The sequence below is a fragment of the Lonchura striata genome, chromosome 29 (assembly GCF_046129695.1).
Source record: "Lonchura striata isolate bLonStr1 chromosome 29, bLonStr1.mat, whole genome shotgun sequence".
Lineage (NCBI taxonomy): Eukaryota > Metazoa > Chordata > Aves > Passeriformes > Estrildidae > Lonchura > Lonchura striata.
In genome coordinates this window covers 714,626-741,161 of record NC_134631.1, presented here as the reverse complement: position 1 = coordinate 741,161, position 26,536 = coordinate 714,626, and the positions used below count along the sequence as shown (strand labels likewise).

The 26,536-nt window shown below is 55.0% G+C and overlaps 2 protein-coding genes across 18 annotated transcripts in view; one reads left to right on the top strand and one right to left on the bottom strand.

The window, feature by feature from the left end:
- Nucleotides 1–9,086: 9,086 nt before the first annotated feature.
- Nucleotides 9,087–22,073, bottom strand: CUTA (cutA divalent cation tolerance homolog). The gene is made up of 7 exons (XM_077788998.1): nt 21,996–22,073; nt 19,942–19,980; nt 16,010–16,257; nt 15,062–15,121; nt 14,217–14,262; nt 12,849–12,898; nt 9,087–9,959 (listed from the first exon to the last, which is right to left on the bottom strand). The coding sequence occupies exons 2-7, from the start codon at nt 19,957–19,959 to the stop codon at nt 9,860–9,862; spliced, it is 522 nt and encodes a 173-aa protein (XP_077645124.1). The 5' UTR covers nt 19,960–19,980; nt 21,996–22,073; the 3' UTR covers nt 9,087–9,859.
- Nucleotides 22,074–22,468: 395 nt separating this feature from the next.
- The window catches only part of SYNGAP1 (synaptic Ras GTPase activating protein 1), a 59,425-nt gene continuing 55,357 nt past the window's right edge, over nt 22,469–26,536 (top strand). For all 17 annotated transcript variants that reach the window (XM_077788987.1, XM_077788991.1, XM_077788981.1 and 14 more), the window contains exon 1: nt 22,469–22,532. In XM_077788987.1, the coding sequence (XP_077645113.1) occupies nt 22,518–22,532 (15 nt within the window). In that variant the 5' untranslated portion in view covers nt 22,469–22,517. The remainder of the gene's footprint in view (nt 22,533–26,536) is intronic.

The window sequence follows — 26,536 nt, the reverse complement described above, 5'->3', positions numbered from 1 at the left end:
AAACAGCCCCAAAATGCCCAAATGACCCAAAACGGCCCAAAACGGCCCAAAATGGCCCAAAATGGCTCAAAACGGCCCCAAAATGCCCCAAATGACCCAAAATGGCCCCAAAACGGCCCAAAATGGCCCAAAATGGCCCAAAACGGCCCAAAATGGCCCAAAATGCCCCAAAATGGCCCCAAATGGCCCAAAACGGCCCCAAAATGGCTCAAAATGGCCCAAAATGGCCCAAAATGCCCCAAATGACCCAAAATGGCCCAAAACGGCCCAAAATGGCCCAAAATGGCCCCAAAACGGCCCAAAATGGCCCAAAATGGCCCAAAATGCCCCAAATGACCCAAAATGGCCCAAAACGGCCCAAAATGGCCCAAAATGGCCCCAAAACGGCCCAAAACGGCCCAAAATGGCCCAAAATGGCCCCAAAACAGCCCAAAATGGCCCAAAATGCCCCAAATGGCCCAAAACGGCCCAAAATGGCCCAAAATGGCCCCAAAACGGCCCAAAACGGCCCAAAACGGCCCAAAATGTCCCAAAATGCCCCAAATTCCCACCACAAACGCCCCAAAGCCGCCGGCACCGCGGGCGGGGAGCCGCGCTCCCGAAAATTCCCAAAAATTCCTGAGTGGTCAAAAAGAAATCCAGGAATTCCTGGAATTCCCAAAATTCCCAAAATTCCCCAGCCGGGCCCGGGAGGTGCTGGCGGCGCTTCCCCAAAATCTCCCGAAATCGGCCCAAATTCCCCCAAAATCCATGGAATTCCCAAATCCATGGAATTCCCCAAATCCTTGGAATTCCCAAATCCATGGAATTCCCCAAATCCATGGAATTCCCCAAATCCATGGAATTCCCAAATCCCTCCCCCCAAAATCTCCCGAAATCGGCCCAAATTCCCCCAAAATCCATGGAATTCCCAAATCCTTGGAATTCCCCAAATCCCTCCTCCCAAAATCTGCCCAAAATTTATCCAAATTCTCCCAAAATCCATGGAATTCCCAAATCCATGGAATTCCCCAAATCCATGGAATTCCCAAATCCATGGAATTCCCCAAATCCATGGAATTCCCAAATCCATGGAATTCCCCAAATCCATGGAATTCCCAAATCCATGGAATTCCCAAATCCCTCCCCCCAAAATCTGCCCAAAATTTATCCAAATTCCCCCAAAATCCATGGAATTCCCAAATCCATGGAATTCCCCAAATCCTTGGAATTCCCAAATCCCTCCCCCCAAAATCTCCCAAATTCTCCCCAAAAATCCATGGAATTCCCCAATCCCTCCCCCCAAAATCTCCCGAAATCGGCCCAAATTCCCCCAAAATTCATGGAATTCCCAAATCCATGGAATTCCCCAAATCCTTGGAATTCCCCAAATCCCTCCCCCCAAAATCTCCCCAAATTCCCCCAAAATTCATGGAATTCCCAAATCCTTGGAATTCCCAAATCCATGGAATTCCCAAATCCCTCCCCCCAAAATCTCCCAAATTCTTCCCAAATTCTCCCCAAAAATCCATGGAATTCCCTAAATCCCTACTCCCAAACCTCCCAAAATCTGCTTTTTGGGGATTTTTGGGGATTTTTGGGGATTTTTGGGGCTTTTTGGGGATTTTTGGGGATTTTTGGGGCTTTTTGGGGCTTTTTTGGGATTTCGGGGGATTTTTGGGGATTTTCGGAGATTTTTGGGGATTTTTGGGGCTTTTTGGGGATTTTTGGAGATTTTTGGGGATTTTTGGGGCTTTTGGGGCATTTTTGGGGCTTTTTGGGGATTTTTGGGAATTTTTGGGGATTTTTGGGGATTTTTGGGGCTTTTTGGGGATTTTTGCGGCTTTTTGGGGCTTTTTGGGGATTTTTGGGGATTTTTGGGGGATTTTTGGGGCTTTTTGGGGATTTTTGGGGGATTTTTGGGGATTTTTGGGGGATTTTTGGGGCTTTTTGGGGATTTTTGGGGCTTTTTGGGGCTTTTTGGGGATTTTTGGGGATTTTTGGGCCTTTTTGGGGATTTTTGGGGCTTTTTGGGGCTTTTTGGGGCTTTTTGGGGGATTTTTGGGGCTTTTGGGGGATTTTTGGGGATTTTTGGGGCTTTTTGGGGATTTTTGGGGATTTTTGGGGATTTCGGGGGATTTTGGGGGATTTTGAGGATTTTTGGGGATTTTTGGGGCTTTTTGGGGATTTTTGGAGATTTTTGGGGATTTTTGGGGATTTTTGGGGATTTTTGGGGGATTTTTGGGGCTTTTTGGGGATTTTTGGAGATTTTTGGGGCTTTTTGGGGCTTTTTGGGGATTTTTGGAGATTTTTGGGGATTTTTGGGGCTTTTTGGGGATTTTTGGAGATTTTTGGGGATTTTTGGGGCTTTTTGGGGATTTTTGGGGGCTCTCCCAGGTATTTCGGGAATTTGGAGGGATTTCTCCCGGTGTTTCCAGGGGTTGGGGGGATGATCCCGCTTTTTGGGGGTTTTTTTTGGGTGTTTTGAGGGTTTTTAGTATTTTTGGGGATGGATTTTGGGGTGGATTTTGGGTGAATTTGGGGGAATTTGGGGGTGGATTTTGGGTGAATTTGGGGTGAATTTTGGGTGAATTTGGGGTGAATTTGGGGATGGATTTTGTGTGAATTTCGGGGTGAATTTCGGGGTGAATTTGGGGGAATTTGGGGATGGATTTCGGGTGAATTTGGGTGAATTTGGGTGAATTTGGGGATGGATTTCGGGTGAATTTGGGGATGGATTTTGGGTGAATTTGGGTGATTTTGGGTGAATTTGGGGATGGATTTTGGGTGAATTTGGGTGAATTTGGGGATGGATTTTGGGTGAATTTGGGGGAATTTGGGGATGGATTTTGGGTGAATTTGGGGGAATTTGGGGATGGATTTTGGGTGAATTTGGGGATGGATTTGGGGTGGTTTAAGGGGGATTTTTTGGGGGGATTTTGGGGGAAATTCGGGGGATTTTGGGGGTTTGGGGGATCTGGGGGGGATTTGGGGGATTTGGGGGATTTTGGGGATTTTGGGGATATTTGGGGGGCAGTTTTTGGATCTCGAGGGATTTTGGGGGATTTTGGGTGGATTTGGGTGGATTTGGGCAGTTTTGGGTGGATTTGGCGTTTTGGGGGTTTTTTGGGTGGATTTGGGGTTTTTGGGGCAGTTTTTGGGGTTTTTGGGGCAGTTTTGGGGTTTTGGGGGCAGTTTTGGGGTTTTTTGGGTGGATTTGGGGTTTTTTGGGTGGATTTGGGGGTTTTGGGGCAGTTTTTGGGGTTTTTGGGGCAGTTTTTGGGGGTTTTGGGGCAGTTTTTGGGGTTTTTTGGGTGGATTTGGGGTTTTTGGGGCAGTTTTGGGGGTTTTGGGGCAGTTTTGGGGGGTTTTGGGGCAGTTTTTGGGGTTTTTGGGTGGATTTGGGGTTTTTGGGGCAGTTTTTGGGGTTTTTTGGGGCAGTTTTTGGGGTTTTTGGGGCAGTTTTTGGGGTTTTTGGGTGGATTTGGGGTTTTTGGGGCAGTTTTTGGGGTTTTTTTGGGGCAGTTTTGGGGTTTTTGGGGCAGGTTTTGGGGGGTTTTGGGGCAGTTTTGGGGTTTTTGGGGCAGTTTTTGGGGTTTTTGGGGCAGTTTTGGGGTTTTTTGGGGCAGTTTTGGGGTTTTTGGGGCAGTTTTTGGGGTTTTTGGGGCAGTTTTGGGGTTTTTTGGGGCAGTTTTGGGGGTTTTGGGGGCAGTTTTGGAGGTTTTTGGGTGGATTTGGGGCAGTTTTTGGGGTTTTTGGGGCAGTTTTTGTGGTTTTTGGGGCAGTTTTGGGGTTTTTGGGGCAGTTTTGGGGTTTTTGGGGCAGTTTTTGGGGTTTTTGGGGCAGTTTTGGGGGTTTTTGGGTGGATTTGGGGTTTTTTGGGTGGATTTGGGGTTTTTGGGGCAGTTTTTGGGGTTTTTGGGGCAGTTTTTGGGGGTTTTTGGGGCAGTTTTGGGGTTTTTGGGTCTCTCCCCAGCGCCCCCATCCGGACGTTCTCCTCCTGCCACCCCTTGAACAAACCCAGGCGGGACCGGGGGGACGAACTGGTTTAGACCGGTCCAAACTGGTTTATACTGGGCTGGACTAGTTTATACCGGTCCAAACTGGTTTAGACGGGTCCAAACCGGTTTAGACTGCTCCAAACTGGCTTATACCAGTCCATACTGGTTTATACCAGCTTATACCGGTCCATACTGGTTTATACTGGTCCAAACTGGTTTATACCAGTCCATACTGGTTTATACCGGTCCATACTGGTTTATACCGGTCCATATTGGTTTATACCGGTCCATACTGGTTTCTACCAGTTTATACCGGTCCATACTGGTTTATACCGGTCCATACTGGTTTCTAATTGTTTATACTGGTTTCTACCGGTTTCTACCGGTCCATACCAGTTTCTACCAGTTTCTACTGGTCCATATTGGTTTATACCGGTTTATACTGGTCCAGACTGGTTTCTACTGGTTTCTTCCCCCCAGCTCTCCCCCGCCGGACGTGGAGCCCGACCCTGACCCCTCTCGCCGCCGGCCCTGGCCCCGGGTCCGGCCAGTCCGGCCAGTCCGGCCAGTCCGGTCACTGCGGTCACTGCGGCCAGTCCGGTCACTCCATCACTCCATCACTCCATCACTCCATCACTCCATCACTCCATCCCTCCATCACTCCATCACTCCATCACTCCATCACTCCATCACTCCATCACTCCATCACTCCATCACTCATCACTCCACCACTCCGGTCACTCCATCACTCCATCACTCCATCACTCCATCACTCCATCACTCCATCACTCCATCACTCCATCCCTCCATCACTCCATCACTCCATCACTCCATCACTCCATCACTCCATCACTCCATCACTCCGTCACTCCGTCACTCCGTCACTCCGTCACTCCATCACTCCATCACTCATCACTCCATCACTCCATCACTCCATCACTCCATCACTCCATCACTCCATCACTCATCACTCCATCACTCCATCACTCCATCACTCCATCACTCCATCACTCCATCACTCATCACTCCATCACTCCATCACTCCATCACTCCATCACTCCGTCACTCCGTCACTCCATCACTCCATCACTCATCACTCCATCACTCCATCACTCCATCACTCCATCACTCCGTCACTCCATCACTCCATCACTCCATCACTCATCACTCCATCACTCCATCACTCCATCACTCCATCACTCATCACTCCATCACTCCGTCACTCCATCACTCCATCACTCCGGTCACTCCATCACTCCATCACTCCGTCACTCCATCACTCCATCACTCCATCACTCCGTCACTCCATCACTCATCACTCCATCACTCCATCACTCCATCCCTCCATCACTCCATCACTCCATCACTCATCACTCCATCACTCCGTCACTCCATCACTCCATCACTCCGGTCACTCCATCACTCCATCACTCCATCACTCCGGTCACTCCATCACTCCATCACTCCATCACTCCATCACTCCATCCCTCCATCACTCCATCACTCATCACTCCATCACTCCATCACTCCATCACTCCATCACTCCGGTCACTCCATCACTCCATCACTCCATCACTCCGTCACTCCATCACTCCATCACTCCATCACTCCGTCACTCCATCACTCCATCACTCCATCACTCCATCACTCATCACTCCATCACTCCATCACTCATCACTCCATCACTCCGTCACTCATCACTCCATCACTCCATCACTCATCACTCCATCACTCCATCACTCCATCACTCATCACTCCATCACTCCATCACTCCATCACTCATCACTCCATCACTCCATCACTCCATCACTCCATCACTCATCACTCCGTCACTCCATCACTCCATCACTCCATCACTCCATCACTCCATCACTCCATCACTCCATCACTCCATCACTCATCACTCCATCACTCCATCACTCCATCACTCCATCACTCCATCACTCATCACTCCATCACTCCATCACTCCATCACTCCATCACTCCATCACTCCATCACTCCATCACCCCCTGAAATTTTGGGATAGAAATCTTTATTTTTGGCACTTTAGAAATTCTTTATGGGGAAACAGAAGAGGGGCGTGGCCTGCAGGGGGCGTGGCCACACCCGACCACGCCCCCAAAGTTCTGGGGACCCCCTCTCCGAAAATTTCGGGTTCCCAGCCCCAAAAATCCCCAAATTTTGGGACAAAAATCTTTATTTTTGGCAATTTTTAAAAGAGTTTAAGGGGAAGCGGGAGGGGCGTGGCCTGGAGGGGGCGTGGCCACACCCGACCACGCCCCCCGTTTTTTTGGGGGGGGGGATCTCCCCCAATCCAAAACCAGAAAAAAAAAATATTTTGGGGTGAAAAATCTTCATTTTCCCAATTCTGGGCAGATTTGGGGCGACCTCGACCCAAGAAACGGCTCCAAGGCAGCGGCTCCGGGCGGTTTTTGGGGTTTTCCCCCCAAATTTTGGGGTCACGACCCCTTAAATGTTGGTAGCCTCCCCAAATTTTGGGGTTCCCCCCCCCAGATTTTGGGATTTCTCCTTTTGCTCCCCAATTTCGGTTCCAAATTCCCAAATTTTGGGGTTTCCCCCCTAAATTCCCCCCCAAATTTTGGGGTTTCCCCCTTAATTTCCCCCCCAGATTTCGGGATTTCTCCTTTTGCTCCCCAATTTTGGTTCCAAATTCCCAAATTTTGGGGATTCCCCCCTAAATTCCTCCCCAAATTTTGGGGTTCCCCCCCCTCCAGATTTTGGGATTTCTCCTTTTGCTCCCCAATTTCGGTTCCAAATTCCCAAATTTTGGGGTTTCTCCCCCTCCAGATTTTGGGATTTCTCCTTTTGCTCCCCAATTTCGGTTCCAAATTCCCAAATTTTGGGGATTCCCCCCTAAATTCCCCCCAAATTTTGGGGTTTCCCCCCTAAATTTCCCCCCCAGATTTCGGGATTTCTCCTTTTGCTCCCCAATTTCTGTTCCAAATTCCCAAATTTTGGGGTTTCTCCCCCTCCAGATTTTGGGATTTCTCCTTTTGCTCCCCAATTTCGGTTCCAAATTCCCAAATTTTGGGGTTTCCCCCCTAAATTCCCCCCCAAATTTTGGGGATTCCCCCCTTAATTCCCCCCCAAATTTTGGGGTTTCCCCCCTAAATTCCCCCAAAAATTTTGGAGTTTCCCCCCTAAATTCCCCCCCAAATTTTGGGGATTTCCCCCTAAATTCCCCCCCAAATTTTGGGGTTTCCCCCCTAAATTCCCCCAAAAATTTTGGAGTTTCCCCCCTAAATTCCCCCCCAAATTTTGGGGATTCCCCCCTAAATTCCCCCAAAATGTTGGGGTTTCCCCCCTAAATTCCCCCAAAATTTTGGGGTTTCCCCCCTAAATTTCCCCCCCCAAATTTTGGGATTTCTCCTTTTGCTCCCCAATTTCGGTTCCAAATTCCCAAATTTTGGGGATTCCCCCCTAAATTCCCCCCAAATTTTGGGGATTCCCCCCTAAATTCCCCCCAAATTTTGGGGTTTCCCCCCTAAATTCCCCCCAAATTTTGGGGATTCCCCCCTAAATTCCCCCCCAAATTTTGGGGATTCCCCCCTAAATTCCCCCCCAAATTTTGGGGATTCCCCCCTAAATTCCCCCTCAAATTTTGGAGTTTCCCCCCTAAATTCCCCCCCAGATTTTGGGATTTCTCCTTTTGCTCCCCAATTTTGGTTCCAAATTCCCAAATTTTGGGGTTTCTCCCCCCCCAGATTTTGGGATTTCTCCTTTTGCTCCCAAATTTCGGTTCCAAATTTCCAAATTTTGGGGTTCCCCCCCCCCAGATTTTGGGATTTCTCCTTTTGCTCCCCAATTTCGGTTCCAAATTCCCAAATTTTGGGGTTCCCCCCCTAAATTCCCCCCAAATTTTGGGGATTCCCCCCTAAATTCCCCCCAAAATTTTGGGGTTTTTCCCCTTAATTTCCCCCCCAGATTTTGGGATTTCTCCTTTTGCTCCCCAGTTTCGGTTCCAAATTCCCAAATTTTGGGGATTCCCCCCTAAATTTCCCCCCAAATTTTGGGGTTCCCCCCATTCAAGCTCCTCCAATTTTGGGGTCCCCGTTCATTCCACATTTTGGGGTTTCCCCAGAATCCTCAGCAAATTTTGGGGTTCCCCTCCTTAAGTGACACAAAATTTGGGGGATCCCCTGTCCTCGGTTTCGGGGGATTTTTGGGGGGATTTTGGGGAGTTTCGGGGGGATTTTTGGGGGATTTGGGGGGATTTTGGGGTGGATTTTGGGGGATTTTTGGGGGGATTTTGGGGGAGTTTTGGGGGGATTTTGGGGTGCATTTTTTGGGAGTTTTGGGGGGATTTTGGGGGATTTTTGGGGGAGTTTTGGGGAGTTTCGGGGTGATTTTTGGGGTGCATTTTTTGGGATTTTTGGGGTGGATTTTGGGGTGGAATTTGGGGGGGGTTTTGGGAGTTTTGGGGGGATTTTTGGGGTGGATTTGGAGGGATTTTTGGGGGGATTTTGGGGTGGATTTTGGGGTGGATTTTGGGGTGGATTTTGGGGGATTTTTGGGGGCAGTTTTGGGGGAGTTTGGGGGGATTTTGGGGGATTTTTGAGGGGATTTTGGGGGGGATTTTGGGGTGGATTTTGAGGGATTTTTGGGGGGGATTTTTGGGGGGATTTTGGGGGATTTTGGGGTGGATTTTGGGGTGCATTTTTTGGGAGTTTTGGGGGGATTTTGGGGTGGATTTTGAGGGATTTTTGAGGGGATTTTTGGGGAGTTTTGGGGGGATTTTGGGGTGGATTTGGGGTGATTTTTGGGGAGTTTCAGGGGGATTTTGGGGGTGCATTTTTTGGGAGTTTTGGGGGGATTTTTGGGGTGGATTTAGGGGGGATTTTTGGGGAGTTTCAGGGGGATTTTGGGGGATTTTTTGGAGGATTTTTGGGGAGTTTTGGGGGGATTTTGGGGTGGATTTGGAGGGGTTTTTGAGAGGATTTTTGCGGAGTTTCAGGGGGATTTTGGGGGTATTTTTGGGGGGATTTTGGGGTGGATTTGGGGGTATTTTTGGGGGGATTTTTTGGAGGATTTTTGGGGATTTCGGGGTGGATTTGGGGGTATTTTTGGGGGGATTTTTTGGATAATTTTTGGGGCGTTTTAGGAGATTTTGGGGTGGATTTTGGGGTAGATTTGGGGGATTTTTTGGAGGATTTTTGGGGGAATTTCGGGGGGATTTTGGGCTGGATTTGGGGGGATTTTGGGGGGGATTTTTTGGAGGATTTTTGGGAGTTTTGGGGGGATTTTGGGGTGGATTTGGGGGTATTTTTGGGGGGATTTTTTGGAGGATGTTTGGGGATTTCAGGGGATTTTGGGGGTACTTTCGGGGGGAATTTTTTGGAGGATTTTTGGGGATTTCGGGGTGGATTTGGGGGTATTTTTGGGGGGATTTTGGGGTGGATTGGGGGGTATTTTTGGGGGAATTTTTTGGAGGATTTTTGGGAGTTTCGGGGGGATTTCGGGGTGGATTTGGGGGTATTTTGGGGGGGATTTTTTGGAGGATTTTTGGGAGTTTCGGGGGGATTTTGGGGTGGATTTGGGGGTACTTTCGGGGGGATTTTTTGGAGGATTTTTGGGAGTTTCGGGGTGGATTTGGGGCTATTTTTGGGGGGAATTTTTTGGAGGATTTTTGGGGCTTTCGGGGTGGATTTGGGGGTATTTTTGGGGGGATTTTTTGGAGGATTTTAGGGGATTTTGGGGTGGATTTGGGGGTACTTCCGGGGGTATTTTGGGGGGGATTTTTTGGAGGATTTTTGGGAGTTTCGGGGGAATTTTTTGGAGGATTTTAGGGGATTTCGGGGGGATTTTGGGGGTACTTCCGGGGGTATTTTGGGGTTGGGGGGTTTGGCTGGGCGGGCGCTCAGGGCGGCACGCTGTGGCGCACCCAGCGCAGGTACGGCGGGTTCCCCTGCGCCACCGGCAGCGCCAGCACCTCGGGCACCTCGTACGGGTGGCGGCTCCTGGGGAGCAGAGCCCAGCTCGGGAACCCAAAAACCCCAAAAACTGCCCCAAAAACTGCCCCTGAATCCCAAAAATCCCAAAAACTGCCCCAAAAACTGCCCCGGAACCCCAAAACCACAGCGGGAACCCCAAAACCCCAAAAACTGCCCCAAAAACTGACCCGGGACCCCAAAATCCCAAAAACTGCCCCAAAAACTGACCCGGAACCCCAAAACCACAGCGGGAACCCCAAAACCCCAAAAACTGCCCCAAAAACTGACCCGGGACCCCAAAATCCCAAAAACTGCCCCAAAAACTGACCCGGAACCCCAAAACCACAGCGGGAACCCCAAAAATCCCAAAAACTGCCCCAAAAACTGCCCCGGGACCCAAAAATCCCAAAATCAGCCCCAGAAACTGCCCCGGAACACCAAAATCCCAAAAACTGCCCCAAAAACTGCCCCGGGACCCAAAAACCCCAAAAACTGCCCCAAAAACTGCCCCGGGACCCAAAAACCCCAAAAACTGCCCCAAAAACTGCCCCGGAACCCAAAAACCACAGCGGGAACCCCAAAACCCCAAAAACTGCCCCAAAAACTGCCCCGGGACCCCAAAAATCCCAAAAACTGCCCCAAAAACTGCCCCGGGACCCCAAAACCACCTCGGGAACCCGAAAATCCCAAAATTACACCCAAAAACTGACCCAGAACCCCAAAAATCCCAAAAACTGCCCCAAAAACTGCCCCGGAACCCCAAAATCCCAAAATCAGCCCCAAAAACTGACCCGGGAACCCCAAAATCCCAAAATTACACCCAAAAACTGCCCCGGAACCCCAAAATCCCAAAATCAGCCCCAAAAACTGCCCCGGAACCCCAAAATCCCAAAATTATACCCCAAAAACTGCCCCGAAACCCCAAAACCACAGCGGGAACCCCAAACCCAGCTCGGGAACCCCAAAATCCCAAAATCACACGCAAAAACTGCCCCGGAACCCCAAAATCCCAAAATTACACCCCAAAAACTGCCCCAGAACCCAAAAATCCCAAAATCAGCCCCAAAAACTGCCCCTGAACCCCAAAATCCCAAAATCAGCCCCAAAAACTGCCCCGGAACCCCAAGACCACAGCGGGAACCCCAAAATCCCAAAATCACACCCAAAAACTGCCACGGAACCCCAAAACCCCAAAAACTGCCCCAAAAACTGCCCCGGAACCCAAAAATCCCAAAATCAGCCCCAAAAACTGCCCCGGGAACCCCAAAATCCCAAAATCAGCCCCAAAAACTGCCCCGGAACCCCAAAATCCCAAAATCAGCCCCAAAAACTGCCCCGGAACCCAAAAATCCCAAAATCACACCCAAAAACTGCCCCGGAACCCCAAACCAGCTCAGGAACCCAAAAATCCCAAAATTACACCCAAAAACTGCCCCGGAACCCCAAAATCCCAAAATTACACCCCAAAAACTGCCCCGGAACCCCAAAATCCCAAAATTACACCTCAAAAACTGCCCCGGAACCCCAAAATCCCAAAATTACACCCAAAAACTGCCCCGGAACCCCAAAATCCCAAAATTACACCCCAAAACTGCCCCGGGAACCCCAAAAATCCCAAAATTACACCCCAAAACTGCCCCGGAACCCCAAAATCCCAAAATCAGCCCCAAAAACTGCCCCGGGAACCCCAAATGCAGCTCGGGAACCCCAAAATCCCAAAAACTGCCCCAAAAACTGCCCCGGAACCCCAAAATCCCAAAATTACACCCAAAAACTGCCCCGGAACCCCAAAATCCCAAAATTACACCCCAAAACTGCCCCGGGAACCCCAAAAATCCCAAAATTACACCCCAAAACTGCCCCGGAACCCCAAAATCCCAAAATCAGCCCCAAAAACTGCCCCGGGAACCCCAAATGCAGCTCAGGAACCCCAAAATCCCAAAATCAGCCCCAAAACTGCCCTGGAACCCCAAAACCACAGCGGGAACCCCAAAACCCCAAAAACTGCCCCAAAAACTGCCCCAGGAACACCAAAAATCCCAAAATTAAACCCCAAACCCAGCTCAGGAACCCCAAAATCCCAAAATTACACCCAAAAACTGCCCCGGAACCCCAAACCAGCTCAGGAACCCCAAAATCCCCCTGGGACCCCCAAATCCCCCCTGGGACCCCCCAAAATCCCCCCCAGAACCCGCAAAATTCCACCCGGGAACCCCAAAATTCCAACCGGGACCCCCAAAAATCCCCCCAAACGCCCCCAAGACCCCCAAAAGCCACCCTGGGACCCCCCAAAGTCCCCCCAGAACCCCCAAAATCTCCCCCAGGCCCCCCAAAATCTCCCCCAGACCTCCAAAATTCCACCCGGGACCCCCAAATCCCCCCTGGGATCCCCAAAATCCCCCCAGACCCCCAAAATTCCACCCGGGAACCCCAAATCCCCCCCAGGTCCCCCAAAATCTCCCCCAGACCCCCCAAATCCCCACTGGGACCCCCCAAAATCCCCCCCCAGAACCCCCAAATCCCCCCAAACGCCCCCAGGACCCCCAAAAGCCCCCCTGGGACCCCCCAAAATCCCCCCCAGGCCCCCCAAAATTCCACCCGGGACCCCCAAATCCCCCTGGGACCCCCTAAAATCCCCCCAGAACCCCCAAAATTCCACCCAGAACCCCCAAATCCCCCCCAACGCCCCCAGGACCCCCCAAAATCCCCCCTGGGACCCCCCAAAATCCCACCCAGGACCCCCAAATCCCCTCTGGGACCCCCCCAAAATCCCCCCAGAACCCCCAAAATTCCACCCAGGACCCCCAAATCCCCCTGGGACCCCCCAAAATTCCACCCAGGCCCCCCAAATCCCCTCAGGGACCCCCAAAATTCCACCCGGGACCCCCAAATCCCCCAACCCCCCCCAGTCCTCACCGGACGAAGTCGCTCAGCGCCGGCACCCGGGAACTGCGGGTCTTGATCATCTGGGGACAGGGGACAGGGGACACTGGGGACACTGGGGACACTGGGGACACTGGGGACACTGGGGACACTGGGGACATTGGGGACACTGGGGACATTGGGGACACTGGGGACACTGGGACACTGGGGACATGGGGACACTGGGGACACTGGGACACTGGGGACATGGGGACACTGGGGACACTGGGACACTGGGGACATTGGGGACATGGGGACACTGGGACACTGGGGACATGGGGACACTGGGGACATTGGGGACATTGGGGACACTGGGGACACTGGGGACATGGGGACACTGGGGACATTGGGGACATTGGGGATACTGGGGACACTGGGGACACTGGGGACATGGGGACATGGGGACACTGGGGACACTGGGGACATTGGGGGGACACTGGGGACATTGGGGACATTGGGGATACTGGGGACACTGGGGACACTGGGGACATTGGGGACATTGGGGATACTGGGGACACTGGGGACATGGGGACACTGGGGACACTGGGGACACTGGGGACATTGGGGATACTGGGGACACTGGGGACATGGGGACACTGGGGACATTGGGGACATTGGGGACACTGGGGACATTGGGGGGACATTGGGGACACTGGGGGGACATTGGGGACACTGGGGACACTGGGGGGACACTGGGGACACTGGGGACATTGGGAACACTGAGGGGACATCGGGGACACTGAGAGCACCCTGGGGACACCTTGGGGACACCTTGGGGACATTGGGAACACTGGAGGGACACTGGGGACCTTGGGGACATTGAGGGGACATTGGGGACACGGAGGGGACACTGGGGACACTGAGGGCACCCTGGGGACCTTGGGGACACCTTGGGGGGACCTTGGGGACACCTTGGGGACACCTTGGGGACACTGGGGGGACACTGGGGACACTGGGGGGACACTGGGGGGACACTGGGGACACTGGGGACATGGGGACACTGGGGGGACACTGGGGACACACTGGGGACACACTGGGGGGACATTGGGGACACTGGGGACACTGGGGACACTGGGGGGACACTGGGGACACTGGGGGGACACTGGGGACACTGGGGACACTGGGGACATGGGGACACTGGGGGGACACTGGGGACACTGTTGACATGGGGACACCTTGGGGACACTGGGGGGACATTGGGGACATGGGGGACACTGGGGACACTGGGGACATGGGGACACTGGGGGGACACTGGGGACACTGGGGACACTGGGGACACTGGGGGGACACTGGGGGGACACTGGGGACACTGGGGACATGGGGACACTGGGGGGACACTGGGGACATGGGGCCATCACTCACCAGCAGGACCTCGCTGTCCTCCTCCAGCTTCCCCTGCCACGTGTACCTGGGGGACATCGGGGACACTGGGGGTGGCACCTCCTGTCCCCATGTCCCCAGTGTCCCCCCAGTGTCCCCAGTGTCCCCAGTGTCCCCAATGTCCCCCCAGTGTCCCCAATGTCCCCAGTGTCCCCAGTGTCCCAGTGTCACCCCAGTATCCCCAGTATCCCCAGTGTCCCCAGTGTGTCCCCAGTGTCCCCAGTGTCCCCCCAATGTCCCCCAGTGTCCCCAGTGTCCCCAGTGTCCCCAGTGTCCCCAGTGTCCCCAATGTCCCCCAGTGTCCCCAATGTCCCCACTGTCCCCAGTGTCCCACTGTCCCCAGTGTCCCCAGTGTCCCCAGTGTCCCCAGTGTCCCCCAGTGTCCCCCCAGTGTCCCAGTGTCCCCAGTGTCCCCAGTGTCCCCAATGTCCCCCAGTGTCCCCAATGTCCCCACTGTCCCCAGTGTCCCACTGTCCCCAGTGTCCCCAGTGTCCCCAGTGTCCCCAGTGTCCCCCAGTGTCCCCCCAGTGTCCCAGTGTCCCCAGTGTCCCCAGTGTCCCCAGTGTCCCCCATGTCCCCAGTGTCCCAATGTCCCCCCAGTGTCCCCCCAGTGTCCCCAGTGTCCCCGTGTTCCCTCCATGTCCCCAGTGTCCCCCATGTCCCCAGTGTCCCCAGTGTCCCCAGAGTGTCCCCAGTGTCCCCAGTGTCCCCAGTGTCCCAGTGTCCCCAGTGTCCCCAGTGTCCCCAATGTCCCCCCAGTGTCCCCAGTGTCCCCAGTGTCCCCAATGTCCCCCCAGTGTCCCCAGTGTCCCCATGTCCCCACTCACACCGAGGTCACCCCGGGTATGATGTTGACACAGGCGGCCAAACGCTGCTGGACCAGAGCCCTGGAAGGGACAGGACAGTGTCACCTGCTGTGTCACCTGCTGTGTCACCTGCTGTGTCACCTGCTGTGTCACCCCCTGGGACAGGGACAGGACAGTGTCACCACCTGTGTCACCTGCTGTGTCACCTGCTGTGTCACCTGCTGTGTCACCTGCTGTGTCACCCCGTGGGACGGGGACAGGACAGTGTCACCTGCTGTGTCACCCCCTGTGTCACCTCCTGTGTCACCTGCTGTGTCACCGTCACAGCCCGGTGTCACCCTCTGGGACAGGACAGGGACAGGACAGTGTCACCTGCTGTGTCACCTCCTGTGTCACCTGCTGTGTCACCCCCTGGGACAGGGACAGGACAGTGTCACCTGCTGTGTCACCTCCTGTGTCACCTGCTGTGTCACCCCCTGGGACAGGGACAGGACAGTGTCACCTGCTGTGTCACCTCCTGTGTCACCCCGTGGGACAGGGACAGGACAGTGTCACCTGCTGTGTCACCTGCTGTGTCACCTGCTGTGTCACCTGCTGTGTCACCTGTCACAGCCCGGTGTCACCCTCTGGGACAGGGACAGGACAGTGTCACCTGCTGTGTCACCATCACAGCCCAGTGTCACCCCCTGGGACAGGACAGGACAGGGACAGGACAGTGTCACCTGCTGTGTCACCTCCTGTGTCACCTCCTGTGTCACCGTCACAGCCCAGTGTCACCCATCACCCCTGGGACGGGGACAGGACAGTGTCACCTCCTGTGTCACCTCCTGGTACAGGGATGGAGACAGGGACAGTGTCACCTCCCCCTGCCACCCCTGGTTACGGTGTCCCCGCGGCGTCACCCCTGGTTACGGTGTCCCTGCGGCGTCACCCCTGGTTACGGTGTCCCCCCGCTGTCCCCAGTGTCACCTGGCCAGCTCAGTGGCCACGCTGACGTTGGGGCAGGTGACGAAGGCGGCCGAGATCTCGGCGCTGTCCCCGGATCCGTCCCCGGCGCTGTCCCCGGCGCTGTCCCCGGCGGTGGCCCTGCCGGTGGTCGCGGTGGCCGTGCCGGTGGTTGCAGTGGTTGTGGTGGCCATGCCGGTGGTCGCGGTGGTCGCGGTGGCCGCGGGCGTCACTCGCCGGCCCAGCGCCGGCAGCAGCAGCAGCGACAGCGCCTGTGAGAGAGAGAGAGAGCGGCTGTTGTGATACCAGCCTGTTGCGATGGGGTGTATCGCAACACCGTGTGACGATATCGGCCTGTCGCGATGGGGTGTATCACAACACCGTGTCACGGTGTCGGCCTGTTGTGATGGGGTGTATCATGACACCGTGTCACGGTATTGGCCTGTAGTGATGGGGTGTAACGTGACACCGTGTCACGATATCGGCCTGTCACGATGGGGTGTAACATGACACCGTATCACCATATCAGCCTGTTGCGATGGGGTGTATCGCGATAGCGCTGTGTATCAGTCAGTATCAGCCTGTTGCAGTAGCAGTGACGTCTGCCTGTCGCGATACCGGCACGTCACAACAGTTATCATGCCATCAGCCTGTCACCCATCAGCCTGTCACACCGTCAGCCTGTCACCCGTCAGCCTGTCACCCATCAGCCTGTCACCCGTCAGCCTGTCACCCATCAGCCTGTCACCCGTCAGCCTGTCACACAATCAGCCTGTCACCCGTCAGCCTGTCACACAATCAGCCTGTCGCACCGTCAGCCTGTCACCCGTCAGCCTGTCACACAATCAGCCTGTCACCTGTCAGCCTGTCACCCATCAGCCTGTCACACAAACAGCCTGTCACCCATCAGCCTGTCACCCATCAGCCTGTCACCCATCAGCCTGTCACCCATCAGCCTGTCACACTGTCAGCCTGTCACCCATCAGCCTGTCACCCATCAGTCTGTCACACAATCAGCCTGTCACCCATCAGCCTGTCACCCATCAGCCTGTCACACAATCAGCCTGTCACCCATCAGCCTGTCACCCATCAGTCTGTCACACAATCAGCCTGTCACCCATCAGCCTGTCACCCATCAGCCTGTCACACAATCAGCCTGTCACCCATCAGCCTGTCGCACAATCAGCCTGTCACCCATCAGCCTGTCACACAATCAGCCTGTCACCCATCAGCCTGTCACACAATCAGCCTGTCACCCATCAGCCTGTCACACAATCAGCCTGTCACACTGTCAGCCTGTCACCCATCAGCCTGTCACACAAACAGCCTGTCACCCCGTCAGCCTGTCACACCATCAGCCTGTCACCCATCAGCCTGTCACCCATCAGCCTGTCACACAAACAGCCTGTCGCACAATCAGCCTGTCACCCATCAGCCTGTCACCCGTCAGCCTGTCACCCGTCAGCCTGTCACCCATCAGCCTGTCACCCGTCAGCCTGTCACACTATCAGCCTGTCACCCATCAGCCTGTCACCCATCAGCCTGTCACTCATCAGCCTGTCACCCATCAGCCTGTCACCCATCAGCCTGTCACCCATCAGCCTGTCACTCATCAGCCTGTCACCCATCAGCCTGTCACCCATCAGCCTGTCACACAATCAGCCTGTCACCCATCAGCCTGTCACCCATCAGCCTGTCACCCATCAGCCTGTCACACTGTCAGCCTGTCACCCATCAGCCTGTCACCCATCAGCCTGTCACCCATCAGCCTGTCACCCATCAGCCTGTCACACTGTCAGCCTGTCACACAATCAGCCTGTCACCCATCAGCCTGTCACCCATCAGCCTGTCACCCATCAGCCTGTCACACTGTCAGCCTGTCACCCGTCAGCCTGTCACCCATCAGCCTGTCACACAATCAGCCTGTCACCCATCAGCCTGTCACCCATCAGCCTGTCACCCCTCAGCCTGTCACCCATCAGCCTGTCACACCGTCAGCCTGTCACCCATCAGCCTGTCACACAATCAGCCTGTCACACCGTCAGCCTGTCACCCATCAGCCTGTCACACAATCAGCCTGTCACCCATCAGCCTGTCACCCATCAGCCTGTCACCCATCAGCCTGTCACACAATCAGCCTGTCACCCATCAGCCTGTCACCCATCAGCCTGTCACCCATCAGTCTGTCACCCATCAGTCTGTCACCCATCAGCCTGTCACCCCTCAGCCTGTCACCCATCAGCCTGTCACCCATCAGCCTGTCACACCGTCAGCCTGTCACCCATCAGCCTGTCACCCATCAGCCTGTCACCCGTCAGCCTGTCGCACAATCAGCCTGTCAGTCGCGATATCGCACAGCCGCCCGCCTGGAGGAGACCCCCGAGGCCACGGAGCCCCGAGAGCCCCGAGGGGAAACAGGAAACAGGAAACAGGAAACAGGAAACAGGAAACGGGAAATGGAAATGGGAAATGGGAAATGGAAACGGGAAATGGGAAATGGGAAATGGGAAATGGGAAATGGAAATGGAAATGGGAAATGGAAATGGGAAATGGGAAATGGAAATGGGAAATGGGAAATGGAAATGGAAATGGGAAATGGAAATGGGAAATGGGAAATGGGAAATGGGAAATGGGAAATGGAAATGGAAACGGGAAATGGGAAATGGGAAATGGAAATGGGAAAGGGGAAATGGGAAATGGGAAATGGGAAATGGAAATGGAAATGGGAAATGGGAAATGGAAATGGAAACGGGAAATGGGAAATGGGAAATGGGAAATGGGAAATGGGAAATGGAAATGGAAACGGGAAATGGGAAATGGGAAATGGAAATGGGAAAGGGGAAATGGGAAATGGGAAATGGGAAATGGAAATGGAAATGGGAAATGGGAAATGGAAATGGAAATGGGAAATGGGAAATGGGAAATGGGAAATGGAAATGGGAAATGGGAAATGGAAATGGAAATGGGAAATGGGAAATGGAAACGGGAAACAGGAAACAGGAAACAGGAAACGGGAAACAGGAAACAGGAAATGGAAACGGGAAATGGAAATGGGAAATGGGAAATGGAAATGGGAAATGGGAAATGGGAAATGGAAATGGAAATGGAAATGGGGAATGGGAAATGGGAAATGGGAAATGGAAATGGAAATGGAAATGGGAAATAGAAATGGGAAAAGAGAAATGGAAATGGGAAAAGGGAAATGGAAATGGGAAATGGAAATGGGAAATGGAAATGGAAATGGGAAATGGGAAATGGAAATGGGAAATGGAAATGGGAAATGGAATTAATTAATTAATCCCAGAGCGCCCCAGGGGCACAGAGCCCCGGGACACCGGGAATTCCCGGGATTAATTAATTAATTAATTAATTAATTAATCCCAGAGCGCCCCAGGTGCACAGAGCCCCGGGACACCGGGAATTCCCGGGATTAATTAATTAATTAATTAATTAATTAATCCCGGAGCGCCCCAGGTGCACAGAGCCCCGGGACACCGGGAATTCCCGGGATTAATTAATTAATTAATTAATCCCGGAGCGCCCCAGGTGAACAGAGCCCCGGGACGCTGGGAATTCCCGGGATTAATTAATTAATTAATTAATCCCAGAACGCCCCAGGTGCACAGAGCCCCGCGACACCGGGAATTCCCAGGATTAATTAATTAATTAATTAATTAATTAATCCCAGAGCGCCCCAGGTGCACAGAGCCCCGGGAAACCGGGAATTCCCGGGATTAATTAATTAATTAATTAATTAATCCCAGAGCGCCCCAGGTGCACAGGGCCCCGGGACACCGGGAATTCCTGGGATTAATGAATTAATTAATTAATCCCTGAGCGCCCCAGGGGCACAGAGCCCCGGGACACCGGGAATTCCTGGGATTAATTAATTAATTAATTATTAATTAATCCCAGAGCGCCCCAGGGGCACAGGGCCCCGCGACATCGGCACTCACAGCCCAGGCCGCTCTCATCGGCCGCCGGATCCTCCTGGGCTGGGGGGAAGGGTCAGAGCTAAAAGGGACCCCAAAAATCCTAAAAATCCCAAAAAACCGCCCCGAAACCACCCACAGCCCCAAACCTGACCCCAAAAACCCCAAAAATCCCAAAAAACGCCCCAAACCACCCCAAATCTGACCCCAAAAATCCCAAAAACCCCAAAAAACCGCCCCAAAACCACCCACAGCACCAAACCTGACCCCAAAAAACCCCAAAAATCCCAAAAAACGCCCCAAAACCGCCCCAGCCTCAAACCTGACCCCAAAAATCCCAAAATCCCAAAAAACGCCCCAAAAGCACCCCAGCCTCAAATCTGACCCCCAAAAATTCCAAAAATCCCAAAAAAACGCCCCAAAACCACCCACAGCCTCAAATCTGACCCCAAAAACCCCAAAAATCCCAAAAAAAGTCCCAAAAGCACCCCAGCCTCAAATCTGACCCCCACATCCCCCAAAAATCCCAAAAAACGCCCCAAAACCACCCACAGCCCCAAACCTGACCCCAAAAACCCCAAAAATCCCAAAAAACCCCAAAAACCCCCAAAACCCACCCCAAAATCGCCCCAAAAACCCCAAAACCCAGCCAAAAATCACCCCAAAGCCCCCCCAGACCGCAGCCCCCAAACCCGACCCCAAAATCACCCCAAAATCACCCCAAAATTACCCCAAAATTGCCCCAAAATCGCCCCAAAATCACCCCAAAATCACCCCAAAATTACCCCCAAAATCGCCCCAAAATTACCCCAAAATTACCCCCAAAATCGCCCCAAAATTACCCCAAAATCCCCCCAAAATTACCCCAAAATTATCCCAAAATTACCCCAAAATTACCCCAAGATTACCCCAAAATTACCCCAAAATTACCCCAAAATTATCCCAAAATTACCCCAAAATTATCCCAAAATCGCCCCAAAATCACCCCAAAATTACCCCAAAATTACCCCCAAAATCACCCCAAAATCCCCCCAAAATCGCCCCAAAATTACCCCAAAATCACCCCCAAATCCCCCAAACCCCCAAACCGCCCCTCCCCCAGAAATCTCGGCCCGGGCCCCGCCCCCTCCCCAAAATCCCCCCGGGCTGCCCCAGAGTCGCCCCCTCCCCAAATTCACCCCAAAATCTCCCTGCGGCTGTTCCCAGGCCCCGCCCCCTCCCCAAATTCCCGCCAAATCCCCTCGGATTTCCCGCGGGATCTGCCCAGGCCCCTCCCCAAATTCCCGCCAAACCCCCTCCCAGAATTTCCCGCGGGATCCGCCCAGGCCCCGCCCCCTCCCCAAATCCCCGCCAATCCCGCCCCCTCCCCCTCCCCAAATTCCCGCCAAACCCCCTCCCAGATTTCCCGCGGGATCTGCCCCGCCCCCGCCCCCTCCCCAAATTCCCGCCAAACCCTCTCCCAGATTTCCCGCGGGATCTGCCCAGGCCCCGCCCCCTCCCCCTCCCCAAATTCCCGCCAAATCCCCCCCGGATTTCCCGCGGGATCTGCCCAGGCCCCTCCCCAAATTCCCGCCAAACCCCCTCCCAGATTTCCCGCGGGATCTGCCCAGGCCCCGCCCCCTCCCCCTCCCCAAATTCCCGCCAAAGCCCCCCGGATTTCCCGCGGGATCTGCCCCGCCCACTCCCCCTCCCCAAATTCCCGCCAAACCCCCTCCCAGAATTTCCCGCGGGATCTGCCCAGGCCCCGCCCTCGCCCCCTCCCCAAATTCCCGCCAAACCCGCCCCCTCCCCCTCCCCAAATTCCCGCCAAACCCCCCCGCCCCCTCCCCAAATTCCCGCCAAACACCCCCCCCACCCCGGATTTCCCGCGGGATCTGCCCCGCCCCCTCCCCAAATTCCCGCCAAACCCCCCCAGATTTCCCGCGGGATCTGCCCCGCCCCCGCCCCCGCCCCAAATTCCCGCCAAACCCGCCCCCGCCCCCTCCCCAAATTCCCGCCAAACCCCCCCCGGAATTTCCCGCGGGATCCGCCCGGGCCCCTCCCCCTCCCCAAATCCCCCCGCCCCTCCCCCCCCTCACCGCTCCCGCGCGCCGCTCGCGCCGCCGCCCCCACGTGACCCCGGAGCCCCGCCCCCTTCCCCGTGACGTCACCGGAAGCGGCCGGGGGCGGAGGGAGGGGGGGGGAGGGGGAGCCCCCGCCCCTCCCTGCCCCTCCCCCACCCCCGATCCGCCGCCCCTCCCCCACCCCGGGGCCTCCCTCGCCTCGCCCCTCCCCCACCTCGGCCCCGCCCCCTTTGGCCCCTCCCCCCGCTTTGGCCCCGCCCCTCCCCGCGGCCCCTCCCCCCACTCCCGGTCCTCCCCTCCCCTCCCCTCCCCCCCCCCGGTTCCCGCTGCCGCCCCTCCCCCACCCCCTGCCCCGCCCCCTTTTGCCCCTCCCTCCATTTCCGGCCCCTCCCCCTCCCCTCCCCCCCCTCCCGGCCCCTCTCCCCTCCCCCTCCCCCCTCCCCCCCCCCGCTCCGGGTCCTCCCCCCTCCCCCTCCCCGCCCCTCCCCCCGCCCCTCCCCCCGCCGGGGGTGTCGCGCGCCGGTGGCACCATGTCCTATGTCCCCTTCCGAGGTACGGGGGGGCAAACTGGGAGCACTGGGAGCACTGGGAGCGCGCGGGGCCGCCCGCGGGGCGGGACTGGGCGAACTGGGAGCGGGGGAGGCTCTTACTGGGGATACTGGGAGCGGGGGAGGATCTTACTGGGCGAACTGGGAGCGGGGGAGGCTCTTACTGGGGATACTGGGAGCGGGGGAGGCTGTTACTGGGGATACTGGGAGCGGGGGAGGCTGTTACTGGGGATACTGGGAGCGGGGGAGGCTGTTACTGGGGATACTGGGAGCGGGGGAGGCTGTTACTGGGCGAACTGGGAGCGGGGGAGGCCGGGACTGGGGATACTGGGAGCGGGGGAGGCCGGGACTGGGGATACTGGGACTGGGGGCGGCTGTTACTGGGGATACTGGGAGCGGGGGATGCTGTTACTGGGGATACTGGGAGCGGGGGATGCTGTTACTGGGGATACTGGGAGCGGGGGAGGATCTTACTGGGGATACTGGGAGCGGGGGAGGCCGGGACTGGGGATACTGGGAGCGGGGGAGGCCGGGACTGGGGATACTGGGACTGGGGAGGCTGTTACTGGTGATACTGGGACTGGGGGCGGCTGTTACTGGGGATACTGGGAGCGGGGGAGGATCTTACTGGGGATACTGGGAGCGGGGGAGGCCGGGACTGGGGATACTGGGAGCGGGGGAGGCTGTTACTGGTGATACTGGGACTGGGGGCGGCTGTTACTGGGGATACTGGGAGCGGGGGAGGATCTTACTGGGGATACTGGGAGCGGGGGAGGCCGGGACTGGGGATACTGGGAGCGGGGGAGGATCTTACTGGGCGAACTGGGAGCGGGGGAGGCCCTTACTGGGGATACTGGGAGCGGGGCTGGCTCTTACTGGGCGAATTGGGAGCGGGGGAGGCCGGGACTGGGAGTACTGGGAGCGGGGGAGGATCTTACTGGGGATACTGGGAGCGGGGGCGGCTGTTACTGGTCATACTGGGAGCGGGGGTGGCTGTTACTGGGGATACTGGGACTGGGGGCGGCCGGGACTGGGGATACTGGGACTGGGGGCGGCTGTTACTGGTCATACTGGGATTGGGGGCGGCTGTTACTGGGGATACTGGGAGCGGGGGTGGCCCTTACTGGGAGTACTGGGAGCGGGGGAGGCTGTTACTGGGCGAACTGGGACTGGGGGTGGCTGTTACTGGGCGAACTGGGAGCGGGGGAGGCTCTTACTGGTCATACTGGGAGCTGGGGTGGCCCTTACTGGGGATACTGGGAGCGGGGGAGGCTGTTACTGGGGATACTGGGAGCGGGGGAGGATCTTACTGGGGATACTGGGAGCGGGGGTGGCTGTTACTGGGGATACTGGGATTGGGGGTGGCTGTTACTGGGGATACTGGGATTGGGGGTGGCTGTTACTGGTCGTACTGGGATTGGGGGCAGCTGTTACTGGGAGTTACTGGGACTGGGGGCGGCTGTTACTGGTCATACTGGGATTGGGGGTGGCTGTTACTGGTCATACTGGGATTGGGAGCGGCTGTTACTGGTCATACTGGGACTGGGGGCGGCTGTTACTGGGAGTTACTGGGACTGGGGGCGGCTGTTACTGGTCATACTGGGACTGGGGGAGGATCTTACTGGTCATACTGGGACTGGGGGCGGCTGTTACTGGGAGTTACTGGGACTGGGGGCGGCTGTTACTGGGAGTTACTGGGACTGGGGGTGGCTGTTACTGGTCATACTGGGATTGGGGGCGGCTGTTACTGGGAGTTACTGGGACTGGGGGCGGCTGTTACTGGGAGTTACTGGTTTCCAGTGATGCTGTAACTGGGAGTTACTGGGACTGGGGGTGGCTGTTACTGGGAGTTACTGGTTTCCAGTGATGCTGTAACTGGGAGTTACTGGGACTGGGGGCGGCTGTTACTGGGAGTTACTGGTTTCCAGTGATGCTGTTACTGGGAGTTACTGGGACTGGGGGTGGCTGTTACTGGGAGTTACTGGGACTGGGGGTGGCTGTTACTGGTTATACTGGGACTGGGGGCGGCTGTTACTGGGGATACTGGGACTGGGGGTGGCTGTTACTGGGAGTTACTGGGACTGGGAGCGGCTGTTACTGGTCATACTGGGATTGGGGGTGGCTGTTACTGGGAGTTACTGGTTTCCAGTGATGCTGTTACTGGGAGTTACTGGGAGATGGGGACGCTCTTACTGGTGATACTGGGACTGGCGGTGGCTCTTACTGGTGCATACTGGTACCAGTGCATGCTGGAACTGGGAGTTACTGGGACATGAGACCGGGGTTAACTGGGGGTTACTGGTGTTAACTGGGGGTTACTGGTGTTAACTGGGGGTTACTGGTGTTAACTGGGGGTTACTGGTGTTAACTGGGGGTTACTGGGGGTTACTGGTGTTAACTAACTGGGGGTTACTGGTGTTAACTGGGGGTTACTGGGGGTTACTGGTGTTAACTAACTGGGGGTTACTGGTGTTAACTGGGGGTTACTGGTGTTAACTGGGGGTTACTGGTGTTTACTGGTGTTAACTGGGGGTTACTGGTGGCTACTGGTGTTAACCGGTGGCTACTGGTGTTAACTGGGGGTTACTGGTGTTTACTGGTGTTAACTGGGGGTTACTGGTGTTAACTGGGGGTTACTGGTGTTAACTGGGGGTTACTGGTGGCTACTGGGGGTTACTGGTGTTAACTGGGGGTTACTGGTGGTTACTGGGAGATGAGGATGGTGTAACCGGTTCTTACTGGTTCTTACTGGTTCTTGCTGGTGGTTACTGGTGCTTATTGGTTCTTACTGGTTCTTACTGGTGGTTACTGGTGGTTACTGGTGGTTACTGGTGGTTACTGGTGGTTACTGCTGGTTACTGATTATTACTGGTGGTTACTGGGGGTTACTGGTTGTTACTGGTGGTTACTGGTTGTTACTGATTGTTACTGGTGGTTACTGGTTGTTACTGGCTGTTACTGGCGGTTACTGACAGTTACTGGTTGTTACTGATTGTTACTGGTTGTTACTGGTGGTTACTGGGGGTTACTGGTTGTTACTGGCTGTTACTGGTGGTTACTGGTGGTTACTGGTTGTTACTGATTATTACTGGTTGTTACTGGCTGTTACTGGCTGTTACTGGCTGTTACTGGTGGTTACTGGCGGTCACTGGTTGTTACTGATTGTTACTGGCTGTTACTGGTGGTTACTGGTTGTTACTAGTTGTTAATGGTGGTTACTGGTGGTTACTGATGGTTACTGGTGGTTACTGGTGGTTACTGGTTGTTACTGATTGTTACTGGTTGTTACTGGTGGTTACTGGCGGTCACTGGTTCTTACTGGCTGTTACTGGCTGTTACTGGTGGTTACTGGTGGTTACTGGTTGTTACTGGTTGTTACTGATTATTACTGGCTGTTACTGGTGGTTACTGATTGTTACTGGTTGTTACTGGTTGTTAGCGATTGTTACCGGCGGTTACTGGTGGTCACTGGCTGTTACTGGTGGTTACTGGTTGTTACTGATTGTTACTGGTGGTTACTGGGGGTTATCGGGGGTTACTGGGAGATGGGGACGGTGTAACTGGTTCTTACTGGTTCTTACTGGTGGTTACTGTTGGTTACTGGTTCTTACTGGTTCTTACTGGTGGTTACTGGTTCTTACTGGTTCTTACTGGTTCTTACTGGTTCTTACTGGTGGTTACTGGTGGTTACTGTTGGTTACTGGTGGTTACTGGTTCTTACTGGTGCGCGCGGCTGGGGGGTGCCAGCCCAGCCTGTCCCGTGGGTCTGGGGGCCTTGGGGTCCCCCCGTGGCTTTTTGGGTCCTGGGGGGCTGAGGGACCCCGGAATTCCCAGGGGGAATTTGGGGACCCCTCCTCAAACCCCCAAACTTCCAAAATCCCCAAAATCCCCCAAAATCTCCCAAAATCCCAAAATCCCCAAATCCCCAAATCCCAAAATCCCCAAAATCCCCCAAAGTCCCAAAATCCCAAAATCCCCAAAATCCCCAAATCCCCCAAAAACCCCAAA

Excerpts from the sequence above, each read along its gene's own strand:
- CUTA (XM_077788998.1), bottom strand. Across the intron at positions 14,263-15,061 it reads ATACCCGGGGTGACCTCGGT|GTACACGTGGCAGGGGAAGC; the intron begins GTGAGTGGGGAC and ends GATGTCCCCCAG. Across the intron at positions 12,899-14,216 it reads AGGACAGCGAGGTCCTGCTG|ATGATCAAGACCCGCAGTTC; the intron begins GTGAGTGATGGC and ends CCCTGTCCCCAG.